This window comes from Chenopodium quinoa, unplaced genomic scaffold, assembly GCF_001683475.1.
Source record: "Chenopodium quinoa cultivar QQ74 unplaced genomic scaffold, ASM168347v1, whole genome shotgun sequence".
NCBI classification, from domain to species: Eukaryota; Viridiplantae; Streptophyta; class Magnoliopsida; order Caryophyllales; family Amaranthaceae; genus Chenopodium; species Chenopodium quinoa.
Window position 1 is genome coordinate 1344341 of NW_018742616.1, and position 22217 is coordinate 1366557.

General features: G+C 36.8%; 2 protein-coding genes across 2 annotated transcripts; both read left to right on the forward strand.

Annotated features, from left to right (window-relative positions):
• The first annotated feature begins 1372 nt into the window (after positions 1-1372).
• On the forward strand, positions 1373-13508 carry LOC110721524 (protein ARABIDILLO 1-like). Its single transcript, XM_021900693.1, has 12 exons — positions 1373-3009; positions 3216-3374; positions 3464-3544; positions 3645-3776; positions 4104-4231; positions 4473-4560; positions 4969-5063; positions 6423-6486; positions 8175-8350; positions 11004-11225; positions 11971-12055; positions 12844-13508. The coding sequence occupies exons 1-12, from the start codon at positions 1594-1596 to the stop codon at positions 13018-13020; spliced, it is 2823 nt and encodes a 940-aa protein (XP_021756385.1). The 5' UTR covers positions 1373-1593; the 3' UTR covers positions 13021-13508.
• A 2285-nt stretch (positions 13509-15793) lies between these two features.
• On the forward strand, positions 15794-21590 carry LOC110721525 (S-adenosyl-L-methionine-dependent tRNA 4-demethylwyosine synthase-like). The gene is made up of 9 exons (XM_021900694.1): positions 15794-15910; positions 16226-17205; positions 18005-18120; positions 18593-18768; positions 19250-19440; positions 19572-19658; positions 20156-20313; positions 20409-20619; positions 20968-21590. Exons 2-9 carry the CDS (start codon positions 16366-16368, stop codon positions 21115-21117), a joined length of 1929 nt encoding a protein of 642 aa, XP_021756386.1. The 5' UTR covers positions 15794-15910; positions 16226-16365; the 3' UTR covers positions 21118-21590.
• The last annotated feature ends 627 nt before the right edge of the window (positions 21591-22217 follow it).

The following is a 22217-nucleotide window of genomic DNA, read 5'->3' on the forward strand; positions in this document are numbered from 1 at the left end:
AATTAAGTAAACTTCAATCATGTTTGGTGATTATATAAGAAAAAATATTATCACGTGTAATATTGTTAGTAATGTTTTTAAGTCCATTCAAAAAAAAAAAAAAAAGTTTTTAAGTGTAATTTAAAATTAGGAAAAATTGTCAAAAATAAGTCAACATTTTCACAATTAGCTCAAAATAAGTCTAACCTTTGGAACAACTAAGATGTAATTCGGCCTTTTTTGCTAATATTGTTTAATTTTTCATTCTCGTCTTCTAATTTAGTGGCTCCTTACGAGGTGGAAGATCACAAAGATGGCCACGTTTGATCATTCATAAATGCGTTCGAGATATATACTACTCGCCATAGCAATGGCCTTCACAGGTGAAAATTGAGCTGGTGGCAACCCATTACATCCCCCAGTCTTATGCAGCAGGTTATCGAAACTTGACAAAAGTGACACATTACCTCTTTTACATGGAATCAATGTTGTTTTTGTGTTGCTCGGAGTAAAACTAACAATGGAAATTCAAAATTATGTGAAGTAGCATGGCATAACTTATATGGAGATTGTTGAATTAGAGCTTCGATTTGAAGTTGAATGGAGCGAGCCATTTCAATAGAGAATTAGGATTATAAGTTTTTTTCATTCACAAAGAGTATTGTTACAATTATAATCAACAACTTATGAGTAATATGAATAATAACGAGGAATGTGGATAACAAAGGATTCATAGTATTCAAAGCACTAGAGTAATATGAATAATAACGAGGAATGTGCCTAAAGTAATATTATGAAGGACATACTTTACATTGGTGTATGTGATCATGTGAGAGTGTACATTTGACATGGTGATGTGTGATATATGTGTGCATCTTTCGTCTATTGTGTTGAGCACGAAAGGTACAGTTCTAGCGCGCAATAGTATCAATTTGTTTTCATTTTACGAAGATCATTTTTTACAGCGTTGCGTGTGAGCAAGTCCATTGAACTATGAGTTTAGCACGTAACTTTCACAGATTACCACACAAATCACATACGTAATATGCAATATCTTACACATTCGTGTATGTACCAAAATACGCCGACTACTCGCCATGCTACCGAGGAAGACGATAGTACATTGTAATTTATATCGCCTTTCCATAGCCTGCCGTAGAATCCGACTTGTAATAACTGATCAAATTATGACGTAACAAAACCATGCCGTATCCGCCATCGAAAAACCCTAACAACCCGATGGGTTGCAAATCCACCATCCAAAAGGCCAAAACCAAACTAGAACACAATTCCAATCATGTAAATGCACTTGATAAATGGGCTATACATCCCACTCAAGAATCCAAAGATGTAGCTTACAAAAACTTTAGATGTATAAATGCATCATTTTGAGGTCAATAGACAATACTAGCCAAGCTAATTCATTCATCACCACCATTTGTTTTTTCTTTTTACCTTTGCATCTCTCCTTACATTGCTTGTCTTCCTTCTTCTCTCTCTTCTTCCTCACCTGCACCTTTGTTGGTCAGGTATCTCATTGAACCCTCAAAAACCCAGAAAAATTCAACTTCAATTCTCTCTCATTCACTTGCAAAATCATCAAATTTCATTAGTATGAGCAGAAGGGTTCGTCGGAAAGTGGCTAAGAAGGGCAAAGAAAAGCTCCTTCTTCCCAGCTACCCTGAACTCATACTTGATGAAAACGATGCCGATTTTCCTCATTCTATGTTACCCATTAATCCCGCCGCAAATTCCGCCGCACCCATCTCCCCAATTGGCGTCGCCGTCGATTGGACCACCTTGCCGGATGATACGGTAATCCAGCTTTTCGCCCTTTTGAACTATAGAGATAGAGCTAGCTTGTCTTCTTCGTGCCGAACATGGCGTAATCTGGGGTCTACTCCTTGTTTATGGGAGTCATTGGACCTCCGGGCGCACCGTTGTGACGCTAGCTCGGCTGTTTCGTTGTCATCGCGGTGTTCGAACCTTCGCCGGGTTCGATTTCTTGGGGCGGAGTCAGCTGATGCTATCATTTACTTGAAAGCGAAGGATTTACGGGAAATTTCCGGTGAGTATTGCCGGAAAATGACTGATGCTACGCTTTCGGTCATCGCCGCCCGGCATGAGATGCTTGAGTGTCTTCAATTGGGGCCTGATTTTTGTGAGAGAATCAGCAGTGATGCGATCCGGGCAGTTGCCATTTGCTGCCCAAAGTTGAGGAGGCTCAGATTATCTGGGGTAAGAGAAATTGACTCTGATTCTATCAATGCCCTTGCTAAAAATTGTGTTAATTTGTGTGATATTGGGTTTATGGATTGTTTGAAAGTTGATGAAACTGCTTTGGGTAATATGGGGTCTCTTAGATTTCTATCTGTTGCTGGGACTTCTAATTTGAAATGGGGTTTGGTGTCTCATCTTTGGAGTAAGTTGCCTAATTTAGTTGGGTTGGATGTTTCGAGGACTGATATTAGTCCTACCGCGGTTTCGAGGATGATGTTGTCTTGTCAAAGTTTGAAGGTGTTGTGTGCACTTAATTGTACAAATGTTGAGGAAGATGCTAACTTTGTGACAAGCAGTCATGGGAGTAAAAGTAAGCTGTTGTTGTCCCTGCTCAGTGATATATTCAAAGGGGTAGGTTCGTTATTCGTCGATAATTCAATGAAAGGGAGGAATGTGTTTTTAAATTGGAGGGATACCGAGAGGAAAGATCAGAAATTGGATGACATTATGACTTGGCTGGAATGGGTTCTATCGTATTCGCTTTTGCGAATTGCTGAGAGTAATCCTCCTGGTTTGGATAACTTTTGGGTCAGTCAGGGTGCTACATTGTTGCTCAGTTTGATGCAGAGTTCACAGGAGGATGTTCAGGAAAGGGCAGCTACTGGGCTTGCTATTTTTGTGGTTATTGATGATGAGAATACTAGCATTGATGGACAAAGAGCGGAAGCAGTTATGCGAGGTGGGGGTGTGCAGCTTCTCCTTCATCTTGCCAGTTCGTGGCGAGAAGGATTGCAGGCAGAATCTGCCAAGGTATGAATATCTCTAGCGCACTTTCTAGTTCTACTATCTGCTAAGGTTCCATATATGCGCCTTATAAGCTTAGGTTTTTATTTTGTTCAGTTCTGTCCAATGTCCATCCTTAGTGAAAAGATGAGTTTCTTTTCCCTGACTGTTGAAGCTCCACATGTTTAGGAGTGATTGTGTGCTTTGACGTTGACCATTGTTTTCATGTACAGGCAATAGCAAATTTGTCTGTAAATGCTAATGTTGCAAAAGCTGTAGCTGATGAAGGAGGTATCACTATTCTAGCGAATTTGGCAAGGGCCATGAATAGGCTGGTGGCCGAGGAGGCAGCTGGTGGATTATGGAATTTATCAGTCGGAGAAGAGCATAAAGTTGGTCATTTTTGCCCACCTTATTTCTCAGTTTTATGTCATCTGTGTTTGTATGAACTTTTTGTTAATAGGTTCCTTTTGTTGTTCAGGGTGCCATTGCAGAGGCAGGAGGTGTTAAAGCTTTAGTTGATCTTATCTTCAAATGGTCAACTGGTGGCGATGGAGTTCTGGTTTGTACTTCCATTGAGATGATCACAAACATTTACCACAATACAAGTTTCCTGTTATGTTGTGCTTTATATTTATAATTGTCATTTCTACACTTTCTAGGAACGAGCGGCTGGTGCTCTGGCAAACTTGGCAGCTGATGACAAATGTAGCATGGAGGTTGCAGTTGCTGGTGGTGTACATGCATTAGTGATGCTGGCTCGCAATTGCAAGTTTGAGGGAGTGCAAGAGCAGGTGATGCTAATATTATCCAGAAGTTTGTTGTCTTCCGTGACTTTGGATGCCGTTTCATGGATTATGATGTACTGTTTGTGTGAAGTGAGAATTTAATTTGTCAAACTTCCTGGAAATAATAGGATTTTATCGACAAGGTGGAATTTGTTAATATATTCGCATGTGGGGGAACAATATGTCCCATGAAAGTAACATCACCTTTACCTTAAACGCTTAAAGTTACAAGTTGTTTTCTAAATCCGATTGAAAAATAAGACAATCTGGATTAGCTTTCATCTATTTACCAGTACTTTATATATTTCTAATTTAATTTAATTGATTTTATAGGCTGCTCGAGCCTTGGCAAATTTGGCAGCTCATGGTGATAGTAACAATAATAATTCAGCTGTAGGACAGGAGGCTGGTGCTCTTGAAGCCTTGGTACAGCTGACACATTCTCCTCATGAAGGTGTCAGGTATTTTTGTGGAATAGGAAACAAATTTCACTGCATTAGAATATGTCTCAGATATTCCTCATTAAATGAACATAAATTCGTGTGTGACCCACTTATTATAATTCATAAATTAGTCTATATAATTATTCTTGTGTGATTGAAATTTTCTGTTTGGTTCTTGTTTGACTGTGATTTGAATTCATGATGATCTGTCCTCTTGAACTCTTTTATCTAAAATACTTATTTTATGGTTCTTGAGCAGACAGGAGTCTGCTGGTGCATTGTGGAACTTGTCATTTGATGATCGAAATCGAGAAGCAATTGCTGCAGCTGGTGGTGTTGAGGCATTGGTATGTAAACACACTGTGTTTGTGTTCCAATAGAAAATTTGTTCATGCCCTGTTCACCCTTGGTGTTGTAATCTTTATATTTAAATTTTGAATGAATTGAGCCTGATGGAGGATCGTGTAAGTTCATAATTCGTCTTAAATAGTGCAAACTTGTGACCACTGATATCAGCAGAGACTATGAATGAGTAAGGCGAAAGATACTAAAATTGTTTAATTTTGGAGTATCTGTTGGATGTCAAGTTTCTCCTATTGAGCTTGCATGATTCCTTCATAGTTTGGGGCACTAGGATATTAGCTACTGATGCATTAATAAGCATGTTATTAACCTATATATGATGCATAATATGTGAATTGCATATTTGCATTTTGTTTAGTATATTACTCACACTTATTTCTTATTTTGTCTAGGTTGCTCTTGCACAGTCTTGCTCAAATGCTTCTCCAGGTCTTCAGGAAAGGGCTGCTGGTGCTTTATGGGGCCTATCAGTGTCAGAGGCAAATAGGTATCTATAGAGTTCCTTGCACATATTTATTGCCATGTTTGATTTTGTGATTTTTATTTTGAGTGATTTATTTCTCCTTATAAGCTATAAGTTCTTGCAAAAAGGGCTTGTCACCAAGAGGAAAACAGTTTTGGTCATTCATTTTTTGTAGAGCCTTCCAGTAGCTTGTGTCTAGAAAATTTTCATATTCACTCTTATATTAAGTTTTCAGTCGGTCCTAACGATTTTTCATGTGACTTGCTCTATGATGGTATGATCTTTCATTAATTTTTTTTTATTGCATTCCTATCTATAACTCTATCACCTTAACAAGCTCCACGGGTGAAAGATTTTTTATTTTTTTAGTTATTTTTTTTCTTTTTTTTTTTGAGATTGTTGTCTTTGATAAAAACCAATGCCAATGGTCTCACTATCCACGTACTAGTATATGATTTATATATTCATAGTATAGGGCAAGCTTGTGGTTAGGTTCTTCATTCTTTTGTTTGAGCTTTGAACAGGACGTTATATATAGGCAGACACATAGTAGTGCCTCGAAATAATAGATATTTCTCATATGAGGGAAGAAATTGGACTATAAATTTATAGTTGTTATGTTATTTATTAACATGTAACGTTCATTTCTAAAAGTGGAGCTCACTTAAATGCTTCTCATAAATCTATAGCATTTACTTCTTGTTCCTGTTGAGGATACATAAAATGTTTCCATACTTTTTACTTACGTAGTATCAGATATTTTGTCCCTTCTTTTGATTCTGCCATTAGGAAAGTAGAAGTTGAAAAAACCAAGCCATACCATATCATCTGATTTGTATTAGTTGAGCCATACCTAAATTCCATTCAAGATAATGTAACCCTTTTTTAATTCTCTGAATGAAAAATTGGCCCCTATTCAAATTGAATAGAACTGATTCTGATAATATGAATGATTGAGTTTCTGTAACATAGTAATTGACAAGAGTCCCATCTTTGACTTTTACCAAAATGACTCGAAGTGAAGGGAAGCTGAATTAAACATTACATCTATTAATGTAACCCGGTTTTGTCTGAAATTAAAAATGACTCTTTTGGAAACAAATTAAAGTAAAATTGATATTAATATTGGTTAATTTTTCATAACAAAGTAATTGGCAAGAGACCCATATATGAATTCTATAAATTTGAATGAGCTGTTTGCTGAATCTAATGTGTAACCACGAAAAGTTATATGTTGCAAGGTATGTTCCCATACCCCCCTCCTTCAGTTGTCCAACGTTTATATTATACCAAGCAGCGTTCCTAACTTGTGATGTATTGTGTTGGTAATTTTCCTTTTTCTGTTTAATGGATAATATTTATATGATCTTATTTTTGTTATAGCATTGCTATCGGCCGGGAAGGAGGTGTTGCGCCGCTTATTGCATTGGCACGTTCTGAAGCTGAAGTGAGTACAAGATATGTCCTTATGTTATTGTTTTGTTTGATTAATTTCCCCCCCCCCCCCCCTGGCACCCAACTTGTGCTAAATGGACTTTGTTGCTATTTGCGGACACTTTTATATTTGATATACTGCGTTGTAATAATGTATGTACACTTTCCTTTTATGTGAGAGAATGGACTGTATCTTGTAGGCTTAATGCTGAAGGTCTTATTGTTGAAAATTTTCGAAATTAATTTCTCCTTTTGTTTTCTGTTTCTGATTGTGGCTTTCAACTTTGACAACATAGTCACTGTTACTAATGTGTAGTAGTTAGCCTAATTTTTCTTTTTTTTTTTGTATGAAGTATTATATATGGTTAAATCGATTTTTCTTTGTTCATTTCTATAAATCATCTTTTGTGATTCACATCTGCTGTTAAAAGTGATGGATTGTATATTTACTCAATTGTAGTGAGAATTTAAGGTATTGTTTTGCACATTAGCGGCAAAAGACCTTATAAAAATCTCTCTCTCTCTCTCTTTATCTCTTTTATTTTTATTTTTTTTTGGTGAAAAACTACATCATATAAAAAATGTTGTCATTAACTACTTTACAAAGCATAAAATGCTGTAAAAAGGTATCTTTTGCCAGATTTCGGGTGTTCGACTATTTTCCGACGTTGATTTTTTTGTTTTTTGCCTTTTATTTTCTTCCTTTTTTCTCTCCATTCATGGCCCCAAAGTTCTTTTCAAACAATCTTTATACACCAATGCAGCGCAAATTCAAAGTTCGGAACTTGATGACTACTATTTGCTATCACAGTAGAGGCTCTTAGTCACCACCTTCTATTCTCAGTCTTCCCCTTCAAATAATGCTGAATTCTTCTCCTTAATCCCTCCATAACAATCCCTTAGCTAAAAAAAACTTATGAAACCTCATCTATGGCAGACACCAACATCAAAACCCCGAGGAAGTTACAATTCCTATATCTCACCTAAATGAGCAATATTCTCAAAGGGGTTTGCAAAGCAATTAATTTGAAGCAAAACCCACTGTCCAATTCAGGTGAAGAAGTATTGGACAAGCTATTCTTGCATGGTCTGGTCTTCTTCAAGAACAAGGGAGAGAAAATTGGGCTTTGGTGGGTAGTTTATGTAGGAATGAGAAGAACGTGAGGGCTTTGAGAAAAGAGAAGAAAAAATTCCGAGGAAGATGAAAACATTAGGTGAAAGTGGAAGGAAAAAGGAAGAAAATAAGCCAAAAAAGAAAAGTCAAACACCGAAAAATAGCCAAACTAACGGAATGCAACATTTTATGCTTTATAAGGTAATTTATTACAACATTTTTTTTTTATATAAGGTAGTTCTTCACAAAAACCGATTTTCAGAAGGTAGTTTCCTCAAAATTTCCTCTATAAAAATTGAGTTGCATTTAAGAATGTGATTATTTTGATAAAGCTTTTGAGCTGGAATATATTATATAGTTTGAGGACATGAGTGGGGGGAAAAACCCCTGGTTTGAACTTGCTGCCCTTATTTTTTTTTCTTCTTTCCTGATGTTATATATGTAATTGGGAGATGTGAAAGTCTTTCGTGGGCATATTTGTTCTATTATTATACATCAGGCCTCCTCTTTGTATTATTGGTGTTGCTTTGATAACCATTATTTAGTTTTTTGTTGAACAATAGATTCTAACTACAGCTGTCTTCCAGGATGTTCATGAGACAGCAGCTGGAGCTCTTTGGAACCTTGCTTTCAACCCTGGTAATGCGCTGCGGATTGTGGAAGAAGGTGGGGTCCCTGCCCTTGTTCATCTGTGTTCCTCTTCAGTGTCGAAGATGGCAAGGTTCATGGCTGCATTGGCATTAGCTTATATGTTTGATGGAAGGTAAATTTTATTTTTGTCCTTTTTTGCTGAAGTGTTGGGTCGATCTGATTTTGCCTATTATTTGCCTCGGCATACAGTAGGTTAGAAAACTGCTTTGTGACAACTTAAGGAATTACATGTCGGAAATTTGTCGGAATACAAAGTGTATCAATATGTTTTGTGTTTCGTCTTAAAACATGGCAGGACAATGAGACACCTTTCTTATTTTTACAAGCCCTTTTTATAGTGGCAATAATGAGTTGAGGATCCACCAGAGTAATATTTTTTTAATACCAGAAATGTGAAGACTTTATCCCTTTTCAACAGCATGTGTTACTCTTTACTTGGTAAAGTTTAGGCCTGCTTGATTGAGGTTAATGATAAGTTGCAGAATGGCATTTCACGGACGCTGTATTGAGGGTAGTGGATGTAGCTTGATTTGACCCTTTCTAGAAACTTTTGATTTGAACTAAATAACAATCAAATCATGTTCCAAAACTTTTTTTGTGAGAGGGGTTATTAAACTTTTCCAAAATCCAAAATATGAATCAATTATTCTCCTTTTCATTAAGCAACATAATTTCTTCAGGATGAACAGTTTTAATGGTGATATGCAACTGTGGACACTGTAATGTGATTACCCTTAGTGGTGTGTTTCAAGTGAAAATTACATTGCGTTATGCAAGGGTAAGAATCTGTGATAAAGTAGCCATTATGTTACTTAATAGCCTATATTTTATCTCTTGTTCTCAGGATTAGCCCCTTCTAAATTATACTCCGTATTTTTTTGAAAGAATCATGGCTTAAATTCTGGATTATGATCAGTTTTATCATTTTATGATCATATTCAAAAGAATGTGGTACCTTGCTGCCCAAAAAAAAAAAAAACAAAACCTACCAGGTAATTAGGGGTGAGCATGGATCGGATAACCGATCCGAAATCGGATTTCGGATCGGATATCCGTATCCGAAAATCCAAATATTTAATATCCGATATCCGATCCGAAAATTTCGGATATCCGGATAACTCGGATATCCAATATCCGAAGAGGGTTGAATTGAGCTTCATTGCTAACTTCAAGCGCCCAGAACCAGAACCCACTATAACTCCCAGTCTGGCAGTCCCCCACCCACCAGAAGCCAGTCCCACGAGCACCAACTTCCGACAACCACCCACCTACAACTCCCATCCACCAGTATCCAGCACCACGAACGAAGAACCCAGATTCCATAGCCCAGTTATTTTATTAAAAAAAAAAAATTGAACATTTATGAAAACTAGATTAAAACATACGAAGTATCAAATTTACAATCTAAATATCACCAGAACCCACTATAACTCCCAGTCTGGCAGTCCCCCACCCACCAGAAGCCAGTCCCACGAGCACCAACTTCCGACAACCACCCACCTACAACTCCCATCCACCAGTATCCAGCACCACGAACGAAGAACCCAGATTCCATAGCCCAGTTATTTTATTAAAAAAAAATAAAATTGAACATTTATGAAAACTAGATTAAAACATACGAAGTATCAAATTTACAATCTAAATATCACCAAAAAAAAAAAAAAAAAAAATTGAACATAACCAAATTCCTCTTCACCATTGAAAGCCAAATCTAATATTTTACTCAAACAAAGAAAATTGCAATTAACGACAAAAAAAAAAAATGAATTTCGATGAATTGAATTAATTAAAAAAACCAAAAATACTTTAATCGGTGGTGAAACACTAGTAGATCTTGAATCGTCATTCGGTAATTGAGATCCTGACCATACCAACTCAAAGAATCAAAAACCTGTTTTCTTTGTTACCAGCATCTCCATCCTTGGAGTTGTTTTTGGGTTGGGACGAATACTCATTTGGGAATCAAAAACCTGTTTTCTTTGTTACCAGCATCTCCATCCTTGGAGTTGTTTTTGGGTTGGGACGAATACTCATTTGGGATTTTGAAAGGATCTTGAGATGAGAGAGGAGGGAGGAGGGAGGAGGGAGAAAATAGAGGAGCAAGAGAAAGAGGCAGAGGTGGATTAGGGACTTAGGGAAGGAGGGAGGAGGGAGAAAACAGAGGAGAAAGAGGCGGATAAGTAATAAGTTAGGGTTATCCGAATTTTTTTTTTTTTTTTTTTTTTTTGTAAAAGTGTTTTTTTCGGATCGGGTATCCGATCCGATATCCGACTTTTTTTCGGATATTCGAATATCCGAAATCGAAATTTTTGATATTCGATATCCGATCTGATATCCAAAATTTTCGGATCGGATATCCGATCCAAAAATGTTTTCGGATCGGTTATCCTAAATTTTCGGATCGGATGCGGATCGGAATTTCGGATTTTCGGATTATCAGATAGTTTTGCTCAGCTCTACTGGTAATGACTTGTGATTTGTAGTAACATTCTTCTTCTCTCTCAACTTTTTTCCTGTTAACTTTTTCAATGGACAGAGCAAGGAACTTGGTTGTATTTGGATTTGCCTAAATGGCATAAATATGTTAGAATGTAGTGAAAATGCTGCCTAAGGGGTTGGTAGAGTGCTGCTTGACATCATCATTGGTGTTGCTTATAGTGCTTTGTAGATTTATCATAATTTAGATCTTTGTAGGGATGTATGTTGACTGCAGGTGTTTTGCATTAACTTTTTGATTTACCAAGAATGTCTTTTTTTTTTCACAGGATAGGTGAAGTTGCTTTGACTGGAACTTCATCTGAAGGCGTGTCTAAGTGTGTAAGCTTGGATGGGGCTAGAAGGATGGCTTTGAAACATATTGAAGCGTTTGTTCTTACCTTTTCTGATCCTCAAGCATTTGCAGCAGCTGCTGCATCATCAGCTCCTGCAGCATTGGCACAAGTAACAGAAGCAGCTCGAATACAGGAAGCTGGTCATCTTAGATGCAGGTAAGAAGTATAGCTGCACATTAGGGGGAGTAAAATTGAAGATAAGGGGTAGTACCAGAACTTCTTGACATTACACTTGTACCAGCAATAGTTGTTTATAACTTCTTCAGAGCCCTCACTACAGTTAGATAGTATTGGACACAAGCCAATCCACTTTTGTAATGCTCTTTGGTTTCATAGCATCAGAAGAAACTCAAACATAACTATTTAACTTGAAAATTTCTGACATTGGTAATGCTCTTTGCCTCTTTGGTTCTAAAGCATCAGAAGAAACTTAAACATACTATTGAACTTGAAAATTTCTGACATTTGTAGTAAATAGTCTTTTAAACTTAAACACCCGTGCTTATGACAGCTTGCAGTCTCATCACGAAAAACTGGCCTAGGCAATGGCCTTTCAAAGAGCAGGTTTAGTGTACCACTAAATATGATCCATAAGACCTGCTAAAATATCTGAACAACTGATTCAGCTTGGATCCACCTTTAATGGGTCTAGGGAGTTCAACATTTATTTGGCCTCGACTCAAACTGATTTTATGACCAACTGAGAGACTCTATATGAACGAGCCATTGGAGAGACATTTTTTGGGACCAACCTGACATTGCACAAAAAAAAGTCGAATCTTTTAGTGCCTTTTCATCTAAAGATGCATCCTGCTAGTGCTCCAAAGCTCAAAGCATTATTGTTAAGCTTATTGTAAGTTATGATTGCCATTGATGGTTTTTTATTCTTTAAAATTTTCAGTGGAGCAGAAATTGGGAGATTTGTGGCAATGCTGCGTAATCCATCTTCAATATTAAAGACTTGTGCTGCATTTGCTCTTCTCCAGGTAAAAGAATTTCTATTTGTCTGCTTAATTTTTGACATGCATATCCAGTATATACGATGCTGCTAGTATCATAGATACTCTTGTTTAATTTATTAAGGAGCTAGGGCACTTGTTTTCTATATCAAGGAATAAGGCCTTGCTTTTAATGGTAAAACTTGTACCATTTTCTTTGATGGTGGGTAAATGTCTCAAGTACGATCCCTTTTGGCTGTGTAAGTGTATGTGTAAAAAATCAAGTTGAATGGATGAGCATGCATTTTTTATTTAAGCACTGCATTTATTAACCCCTACCAGTTTCCTTTCTGTCAGTTTGAAACTGAGTAGCAAAGAGAAAATTCTTTAAAATACACTATTATACGTGTGGCCTGTGAACTTGTGGTAACAGAAATTTCATCTACTGTAAAAGTTTAAGTTAATTACTGCGTTTATTGCTTTGAGAAAGTTGGCTCTTTAGCTCAGTAGGAACTAAAACTTGATAATTTCAGTCAAACTCGTTGGAAAAAATGTTATGGACTGGGATGATAGGATTCACAGTAATCTGAACAGGACCCTAGTGAATGGTGAGTGTACTCTTCAAAACGGAATAATCCCGAAACAAGCTCCCCTCTCAGCTTCAAAGAACTACATCAAGGGATGAGGCCTCTTGTTGCCACTGCTTCTCTTCCTCTTCTTCTGTGCTTTATCTTTCATGAGATTTCTTTTTGGGGAGGGGTTGTTTGTGTGTTCATTCTTAATATTGGAAAGAACTTTAATATTCCATGGAAAACCTCCAATTTTTCGAATTGCAGTTCACTATACCAGGTGGCCGGCATGCTATACACCATGCAAATCTTCTGCAGAATGCAGGAGCCCCGAGAGTCCTGCGTGCAGCTGCTGCTGCTGCAACTGCTCCACTCGAAGCCAAAATTTTTGCGAGAATAGTTCTGCGCAATCTGGAACATCACCTGGTTGAAATTTCAATTTGAAGACCACAACACTATCAACCTTAGCCATTATTTTACCCTTCTTGAAGCCTTTATACCGGTGTTCCTTGAAAGGCTTCTTTACAGTACTGTATTTCAAAGACTATTTCATCGCCACCAGAAAGATGGTATAGAAGAAAGATGACCAGAAAGAACATCAAGCGACTGGTGATATTCTCTCTCAACTTCAGGGTCATCAACCCTGAACTTTTTTTTTTTTCAATGCTGATCTCGATTTTGTTACTCTACTGATCATGATAGCCTGTGAAAAAGTCATTTATACTGGAAGTGGTTTGAAGACAAAGCACCATTTTTCGCCAGTCCCAGTGGGCGACTTGGTGGTCATGTAATTGCGACAAAAATTTTCATGTTATGTTTGTGCGGTTGAGATGTATTATTGGAGTTGTGAATAAGGGCACATTTGCTCTATGACTGCGACCTATATTATTCTTCAATTTATATATACAAGTACTACATAAATCTTTATTTAATACAGTGAGTCGAAACTTTGTGGAAGTTGTAGTCCTGGTGTGTTGGCTCTTCTTGGATATAAACAGAACTACATTGAAAAATTCTAATGGGAAGCAACATGAAATGAAAAGGTTCATATGAATGTATGGTATAAGTACACCTAGCAATTTGGCTCCCAAAAAAACAAGTATGCTGAGCAATTTTGCTATCCCAAAAAAAAAAAAAAAAAAAAAAGCCTCATGCTACGGGTTTTGGTAATCCTCCCCCCGTTGAACTTGACTCGAGCTCCCTTGATGTTCACTCTTTTAAGGAGTGGCATCTCATGCTTGAGAAATCTTATTCTGATAATACTTGGTGGAGCTTGCTTTGGAGTACACTTTGGGGAATCTGGCTGAAAAGGAATGCCTGGGTGTTTAATGGGAAAAGGGTAGAAGTACTGGAGGTTCAAAGGAGGGCTGTGAGCATCATAGGAGAGTACGAAAAGGCAAATGAATGCTTACCTTCAGAGATGAGCAAGACTGCTTCTGTCTGTCAGTCATGGAGAGCCCCTGCTATGGGATCTTTTAAAGTCAATGCAGATGCGGCTTGCTTCAAAGATGATATGTTTGGTCTTGGTGGTGAAATGCGGGATAGGAAGGGGGATGTGATGGCTGCTACATGCATCACTACTCGGGGCTGTGGGAATTCAGAGATTGCAGAGGCTTTGGCGGTAAGGCATGCTCTCCAAATTGCGATTGAAGCTGGACTTACAAGGGTGGAGCTTGAGACTGACAACATCAAAGTCTATCATTATTTGCATCCGCAAAGGAAGGAGTGCAGTAGCTTAGGTTTTATAATAAATGATACTCCCTCCGTTCCACAATGATGTTCCTCTTTAGAATATTTTTGTGAGTCAAATTTGGTCAAAGTAGGAACATCATTTTGGAACAGAGGGAGTATCTTTGAGCTTGCATAGTCTCATGTAGCTAGTAATGCCAACAAAGTTGCACACAAATTAGCACAGCTTAGCAAAAAGCTTGATGGGTTGCGTGTGTGGATTGAGGAGAAGCATCACGCTTTGTAATGGATGATATAATGCTGCCGAGTTAATAAAATTGTGTGCTTTTCGGGGAAAAAAAATCTAAAATTTTGTTTTGAACTACTTCAATAATAATTAAAAAATGGTTTACGAGTCTTAAGTCTTTAGAAAAAATTATTACGAAGTATTTAGTATCAAATCTAAGATAGATAGATTAAAAAAAAAAAAAAAAAAAAGAAAGAAAGTACTTGTATATATAACTTCTAAACCTAAAATTTAACTTGTGCTAATAGTTATTTCATTAAGTATTGCAAATTAAATTTGGCTGTTAAGAAATAATAATTCAGTCCATCAACAACATGAATAATCATTTGAAAGTCTCGACTCTTAAGACAACGATACTTTGCAAATTCTAATCCTTTAGCTTCAAAACCTATTAGTTTGATCGGAGTTGTTGCTCTTTAAATGTCTTAGAAATTGCTTTTCATACCATAAGCTATGATAAAACTAATAAGACCCCATTAAACAAAACAATTAGGGGCCGCTTGGTTCGCGCAGGGGAATCGGAATGGAATGAACAAAGGGAATCGGAATGAAAGAGAATGGAATGAAAATCCATTCCATGTAGTGTGTTGTTTGTTTTAAAAATATAAAGGGAATCACCCCACCACAACACCACCACAGCGATGGCCGGGGGAAAAGCGATGAGGTGGCTGGGTGGTGGTTGTACGGTGGGGGTAGGTAGAAGGGTGGTGGCTGGTGTAGGCATGGTGGTGTAATGCTGGCTAAGGAAAGGGAATGGAAAAGGCTAGGGGGGGTGGGGAATGAATTTAGAGGGATTTGGGGGAATGAAGGGGGTAAAGGGGAATGGAAAAGTGGCCTAACAAACAATAACAAATGAAATAATTCCCGTTGATTCTCATTTCCTTTGTTGAATACCCCCAACCAAACGGCCCCTTAATCCTAAAAGTCAAAAGAAAAATATAAGTTAAAAATTATAAATCAATTCCTTAAAACTCTATTTCGACAAGTATAACAAAGTTTTGTTTAAAATTAGCTCAACTTAATAACAAACCAACTCATTGGACAAGTCAGCCAATAAATGAGAAATCTTAAAAGACAATTACATGCATGTCCTTTTTTTATTTGTTTTAAGGTTTTGAAGTCATTTTGATTTTTTACTACTTAAGTAATAAATTGAGATTTGCCTTAATCAAAGAGGGCTAATTTTTCTTCCAAAAAAACAGAGGGGTAATTTTGGAAAAAGGAAAAGGAGTGCGTTGATACACTCGAACACACTGCTTTGGGTTTATAGTTTACTAGTTACTCCTAAAACCTCCAACCGGCTAATCGCCCAAACACTCAGTTTGCGACTCAACTCGCTCGTCTTTTCTTTAACCCCAGGTAAAATCAATCTCTATTGTATGTTTTTCAATTTGAGTGAATGTTATAGTTTTCTTAAACCCTAATTCCCTTGAACCCCAGATAGATTTATGTATACAAATCAATGGAATCGTAATATAAAGTTCTAAACTTGTAATTACAAGCTCAATATTATCTGGGTATATGTTATAAATTATAAATCAAGCTTGATGATTTATGCATTTTCAATAAACTATAAAGTATGATGTAGAAGTTTCATTACTCAGTTATACTGTAAAGTGTAAATTAAATAGTGCCAATTTTGATTCTTGATTTGTATGTTTTTTAATTGGGCAGGGTGATTTGCCAATTTGATCTATTTGGGACAAGAAAAGGAATTTATTTGAGGTGGGATTGATTTGGGTTGGTTTGTTTATCTGGGGTGAAAGTGTTTTGTCAATGTTTTTGAGTAAGAGTTGTGTAGCTAATTGATTACAATGGTGTCGTCGGCTCTAGCGTCTCGTGTCACCCTCCTCGCCCTTCTGTCTGCCACCACCTTTTATTGCTTCTATAAATCCCGCCGCCTTAAGCTTCCTTCTCAGAAGTTTGCTGCCTCTGCTCGGAACCCGAAACTTATTTATATCACTCAAACTGGCACTTGTAAAACCCTAGCCCACCGTCTTCACAAGTTGCTTGCCTCGAAAGGTCTTGTTATTGACCTTATTGATGTCAAAGATTATGAGCCGGAGGATCTTTCGAAGGAAAACGTTGTTTTAATTGTGGCTTCTACCTGGGAGGATGGAAAGCCGCCTCCTAAAGCTAAGTTTTTTGCTGATTGGATTGAGGAGAGCGCGAATGATTTTAGAGTAGGATCACTTCTGCTCAGTAAGCTCAAATATGCAGTTTTTGGGGTTGGTAGTGGGGCGTATGGGGAGAGTTTTGATGTTGTGGCGAAAGGGATTTCGAAAAAGTTGAAGGCATTGGGAGCAAATGAGGTGCTCCCATTGAGGGAGGGTGATGTGGATGGAGGTAGATTGGGGAAAGAGGTTGATGCTTGGGGTGAGAAGTTGATTGAGATCCTAAAAGGTGTAGTTCAGGAAAATGGGGTAATTGCTTGTGGGAAGTTAGATGATGAGAGTGATGCAGAGTTCGTCGATGAGTCTGATGATGAAGATTCGGAAGAAAGTGAGGAGGAAATGGGTGTTGTTGATCTTGAGGATATAGCAGGTAAGGGGCCATCAAGGAATTCAAAGAATGTAGTGCAGGTTAATGGGGTCAAGACTGATGGCAAAAAAGAAATGGTCACTCCTGTAATCAGAGCAAATCTGGTGAAGCAGGTGAGTTTCTTTTCATTTTATATTTTGAACTTGTTGCTGATTTGATGATGGAGGTATTGTACATGAACCTTATTATTTAAATTTCCGAATATTTGTATATGGATGAGCTGGATTTTAAAGGCCAATTATATTGCCTTGTGATAAAGTGTAGCTATGCAGCCTGTCCAAAGACTAGGAAGTGAAACCAAAGGCTTTGAGGACCAGTGCCTAGATATGGCTTATGTCTAGTGTTTTACTAGGCCGGAGAGAATTAAAGTTGTTCTAGGTTCCAGTTTTTGTACCAAAACTGTTCGTGGGTGCCTCAAATGTTAAAGTCTATCTAGGCATAATGTTCTTTGATCTAGTACTCTGCATTCTTATACAAATTGAAATCTGTACTGTAGTTAGAGGCAGTAGGCTATGTATAACCACAGCCTGGTAGCTTTGTATGAAGTACCATAGTTGGGATATTTTGTCAATTCATAGATTCAGTTGCGAAATATTTTGAACCTTTTTTGAGGTTAGAGGTCTTTTCTTCAATTGTTTGCTCTTTTGAATATCCACTACCCATGTTTACCTAATTACCTCAAATGCTAGCATGGAAATATGGAATACCTTTCTTATTAAAAAATTATCTTTCTTTTTTTTTTTTTCTTAAAATAAAAAAAAAATTATCTTTTGCTAATCATCCTACTGTAACAATGCTACAAATATTATATTTTAGCATTATTCTGAGTTGTTTCTCTACTATAATCTCTTTGTCAACCGTTTCCTCTTACTAGTTTTAAATTATTAATTTATGTAATGTTTTTTTGGGCAGGGCTATAAGATAATTGGTACACATAGTGGAGTTAAACTTTGCAGATGGACCAAAGCGCAACTTAGAGGCCGTGGAGGTTGTTATAAGCACTCATTTTATGGAATTGAGAGTCATAGGTAATCATGCCACGAGTTATATTGATCTTTACTTTCTGACTTTGCCTCTCTTTCTCAGCCTGACCACCAATTTCTTCACATTGGTCTTTAAAAAAAATTCTAGAATGGAGATTACACTTTTTGATGTCATCTCAAATATAATAATTGAGGACATAATGCATTGTGTTATTTAGTTACTTTGCTGCCTCAGTTGTTTTTAGTTTGTTTTGGTAATGTCAATAAGATAAAGAAAAACCTCTGCTTCTGATGCTCTTCTCTTGGCACAATTCAGCTTTACGGTTAGTTACAACTGATGCCAACTAAGCATGCCAGATCTGCTAATATAAAAATATTTACATTGTAATATAATTTATCTTATTAGTCTATGTACTTAATGGATTGATATATTTTCAATACAGGTGCATGGAGGCACTGTAATATAATTTATCTCCTTAATCTATATACTTAATGGATTGATATATTTTTAATACAGGTGCATGGAGGCCACACCAAGCCTTGCATGTGCAAACAAATGTGTTTTTTGTTGGAGGCATCATACCAATCCTGTAGGGAAGAGCTGGCAATGGAAAATGGATGATCCTGTTGAGATTGTGAACACTGCGTTAGACCTTCATACTAAAATGATAAAGCAAATGAAGGGAGTTCCAGGTTTGTCTTTTGAAAGATGTTTGTTTATGGCTATCATTTTATATAGATGAGAGTATGATGGGCTTACATGTGATCCTGGTTGGAGTCCAATCTTCATCTCGGGGGAATGAAAGTGGGTGTGAGCTACTGTTCTCATCTCTGATTCTTTGTGGGCTATTATTTTGGTCATGCCAATAGAAATGCATTTCATAGAGTGAGGGTTTGTTTGTACAATAAGTAATTTGTCTCTGGCATATCTTATGATCTGGACTCCAAATGTTCTGGCAGAATTTATTTCACACATTTCATTTTGGGGTGTGTCAAATTAGAATTTGTTGCTACCTTTTTTTTTACAGTTACTTTTCTCTTACCTTCCCAATTCCCATTATTCTTTTGCTCTCGATTTGTCCAACACTTCTACTTTCTTTGCTCTGCACTACTTTAAAATTTTATTCTTCATATAAAATCAACTCAGGACTAAGTGTTAGATTTGCTGTTGCAGGGGTTCTAGAGGAGCGGCTGGCAGAAGGTCTTTTGCCCAGGCACTGTGCTTTGTCACTTGTAGGAGAACCTATTATGTATCCCGAAATCAATACACTTATAGATGAGCTGCATCAGAGGAGGATTTCTACCTTCCTTGTTACAAATGCTCAATTTCCTGAAAAAATTAAATCATTGAAACCAATCACACAGGTAAAAGCTATCATTCAATTATAGTTAACTGTATGTTAAGGTACGCAGTATATACTAGGGTTTCTTGTATGTAGAGCCAGAGTTTCTCGAGCTTCACTCTATAAATACTGAACTTTTTTTGCCTTGTGTAGTTGTATGTGAGTGTTGATGCTGCAACAAGAGACAGTTTGAAGGCTGTGGATAGACCCCTGTTTGGAGACTTTTGGGAGCGCTTTCTGGTTAGTCACTCTGTATATCGAAAGCAAAATGCAAGGCTTTTTCTGTTGCTTACTTGAGCTATTTCTTCCTTTATGTACTGATCCTCATTGCTGATAATAACACGACGATTTTTGTGGATCAATAAGTTGAATTCATTAGTAGATTGGAGTGAAATATGCTGATTTGATTTGTGTATCATTTCAAACAATTGATGTGTTCCATTTATCAGATTAGGTTCACCTTAACAGCCTTCTATTGAAAAGCTTGGAATGTGTTCTTTCTATTTCAACTTAAGTTTTTTCTCCAGTGAAATCTAATATTGGAAGTTTGCTGGTAGTATTCATTATAATTTACTGTTTGTGGGTCAGATGGTTTGAAATTTAATTTAGAAAACATGCTCTCTTATTTCCTGGTGTTATTGGCATGCTTCTTTCTTAATTATAATCCTTAGGATCTGAAGGCTTGTTTTGACGATGGCATCTGCTTTATGGTGGTACTGGCAAATTTTTTTTTGCAGGACTCCCTGACTTCTCTCAATGAAAAGCATCAGCGGACTGTTTATCGTTTGACTTTAGTCAAAGGTTGGAATGCTGAAGATGTAGATGGCTATTTTAAGCTTGTTTCACTTGGGAAACCCGACTTCATCGAAATCAAAGGAGTAACTTATTGTGGATCGTAAGTATCACGCAGTTAAATATTCATCCCTTTTATTTTTGTATTTGGAATGTTGTACAGTTTGTACTCAAGATTGTGTAACAACTCTGCTGCAGAACTGCTACGTCAAAGTTGACAATGGAAAATGTTCCTTGGCATGCTGATGTAAAAGCATTTTCAGAAGCTATGGCTTTGAGAAGTGAAGGCGAATATGAGGTTGCTTGTGAGCATGAGCACTCCTGTTGTGTCCTTTTGGCAAAGGTTAATAAATTCAAGATAAACGGCCAATGGTTCACATGGATAGATTATGAAAAGTTTCACAACCTGGTTAGTTACAGCACCATCATATTCTCATATAGCTTAACATGCTTCCTTTTCTGCTTCTATTTAAAAAAAAAATTAATTATCTTTCCAGGAAAACAATATTAAGTAGTCGATAATGTTTCCCATTTGCTACGAGTAGTTCAAAATTTCAAGTTATCTTGATATGGTCAAAGTTATCTATTAGAGTTCCAGAAGATCCAAACTAATACAAGCAATACAAACACCTCATGATTCTTCGAGGATTGCTAAACATTAGGATAATATGTGGCAACTGGTCCAAACGTTGAATACTTTTGATTGCTTTTTTCTTCATCTTACCAGTCTTTCTAAAGGTTGCTATCCAAATTTTAGGTGGCTTCTGGCGAGCCTTTCAAGAGCTCCGATTATATGGCTCCCACACCACCTTGGGCTGTATACGGAGCTGTAGAAGGTGGATTTGATCCACAATATGTGAGATACAGGAAAGAACGAAATCACAAGTCAAAATGTCAATCTACCTGATATAAATTTTCATCATTGAGGACGACAGGATTAATCTTGTCCTATTCCTTCCACAAGTGAGATTTGGAAAGAAATGGATGTAGTCATGTTGCAATCAATCGATAATTCTTTTGCTTTTTTTCAATCAACAATGATTGTGAGATTAGTCAGTCTTGTGCTTTTGGTCTCACCTCAAGTTCATTTTTGGAAGTGGTCGAGTGAATGAGAAGGTAATTGTTTTATTGTTATGAAGTTTTGGCACATTGAGTGATATAGAGGGTGGCATCAGAAGACCTTGTTTTCGGGTTGCAGTGCATCACGCCATCACGGTAGTATGAACTATGAACCATGAAGGGTTCTAACTTCAATTGTGTACTAATTTAGATAGGCTTGCTGGCAGAGCATTTTTTTTGGTTTATTACTTTTTGTTTCTTACTATATCCATTATTATACAATAAAACATTTGAAGTTAATGGTCGATTTTAGCTACTTAATTTCTTTTTATCCTAAAATATAGAGTGCCTATTGTAAATTTGTACAAGCACTTTTGTGCCATAACTACAAATATTTTCAGAAGAAAGCTTTTAACAGTTCAATAATCGAAAGTCTCTTTCAGTTTTACTCGTGACGTAGTAAATACTGTGCAAATGTACAAAATATTCTTCAGAAGACATCGACGGCTATTACGAAAATTAATCCTAATTTTGCACATTTAATCAACATCAACAAGTGCGATTCTGTTTTTCATAATGAACTTTACACAAGTACATAACTTCTACTATGATGAATTATGGAGTACCTCAAAATAAAATCTAATATCATATCATATCACTAATATATATAGCCGGTCTCGCAGCCAGGCCACGAGATAGCGACACTTGGCGTTTCAGTTTTTCGCCAAGTGTCGCGCCATGTAGGCGACAAATAGGATGCTAAATAATCGATTTTTGGATAGACTTTTAATGATAAAAATGTTATAAAGTTTTATTATCGATAGACTACTAATATTTCACATATACAAAATCAATCATAGCTTTTAATAAAAATCTAATAACTCGGTTCTATTTCCATCATAAATTCATTTTAAAAAGTTCTTTAAAATAAGTTCAATTTATAATATA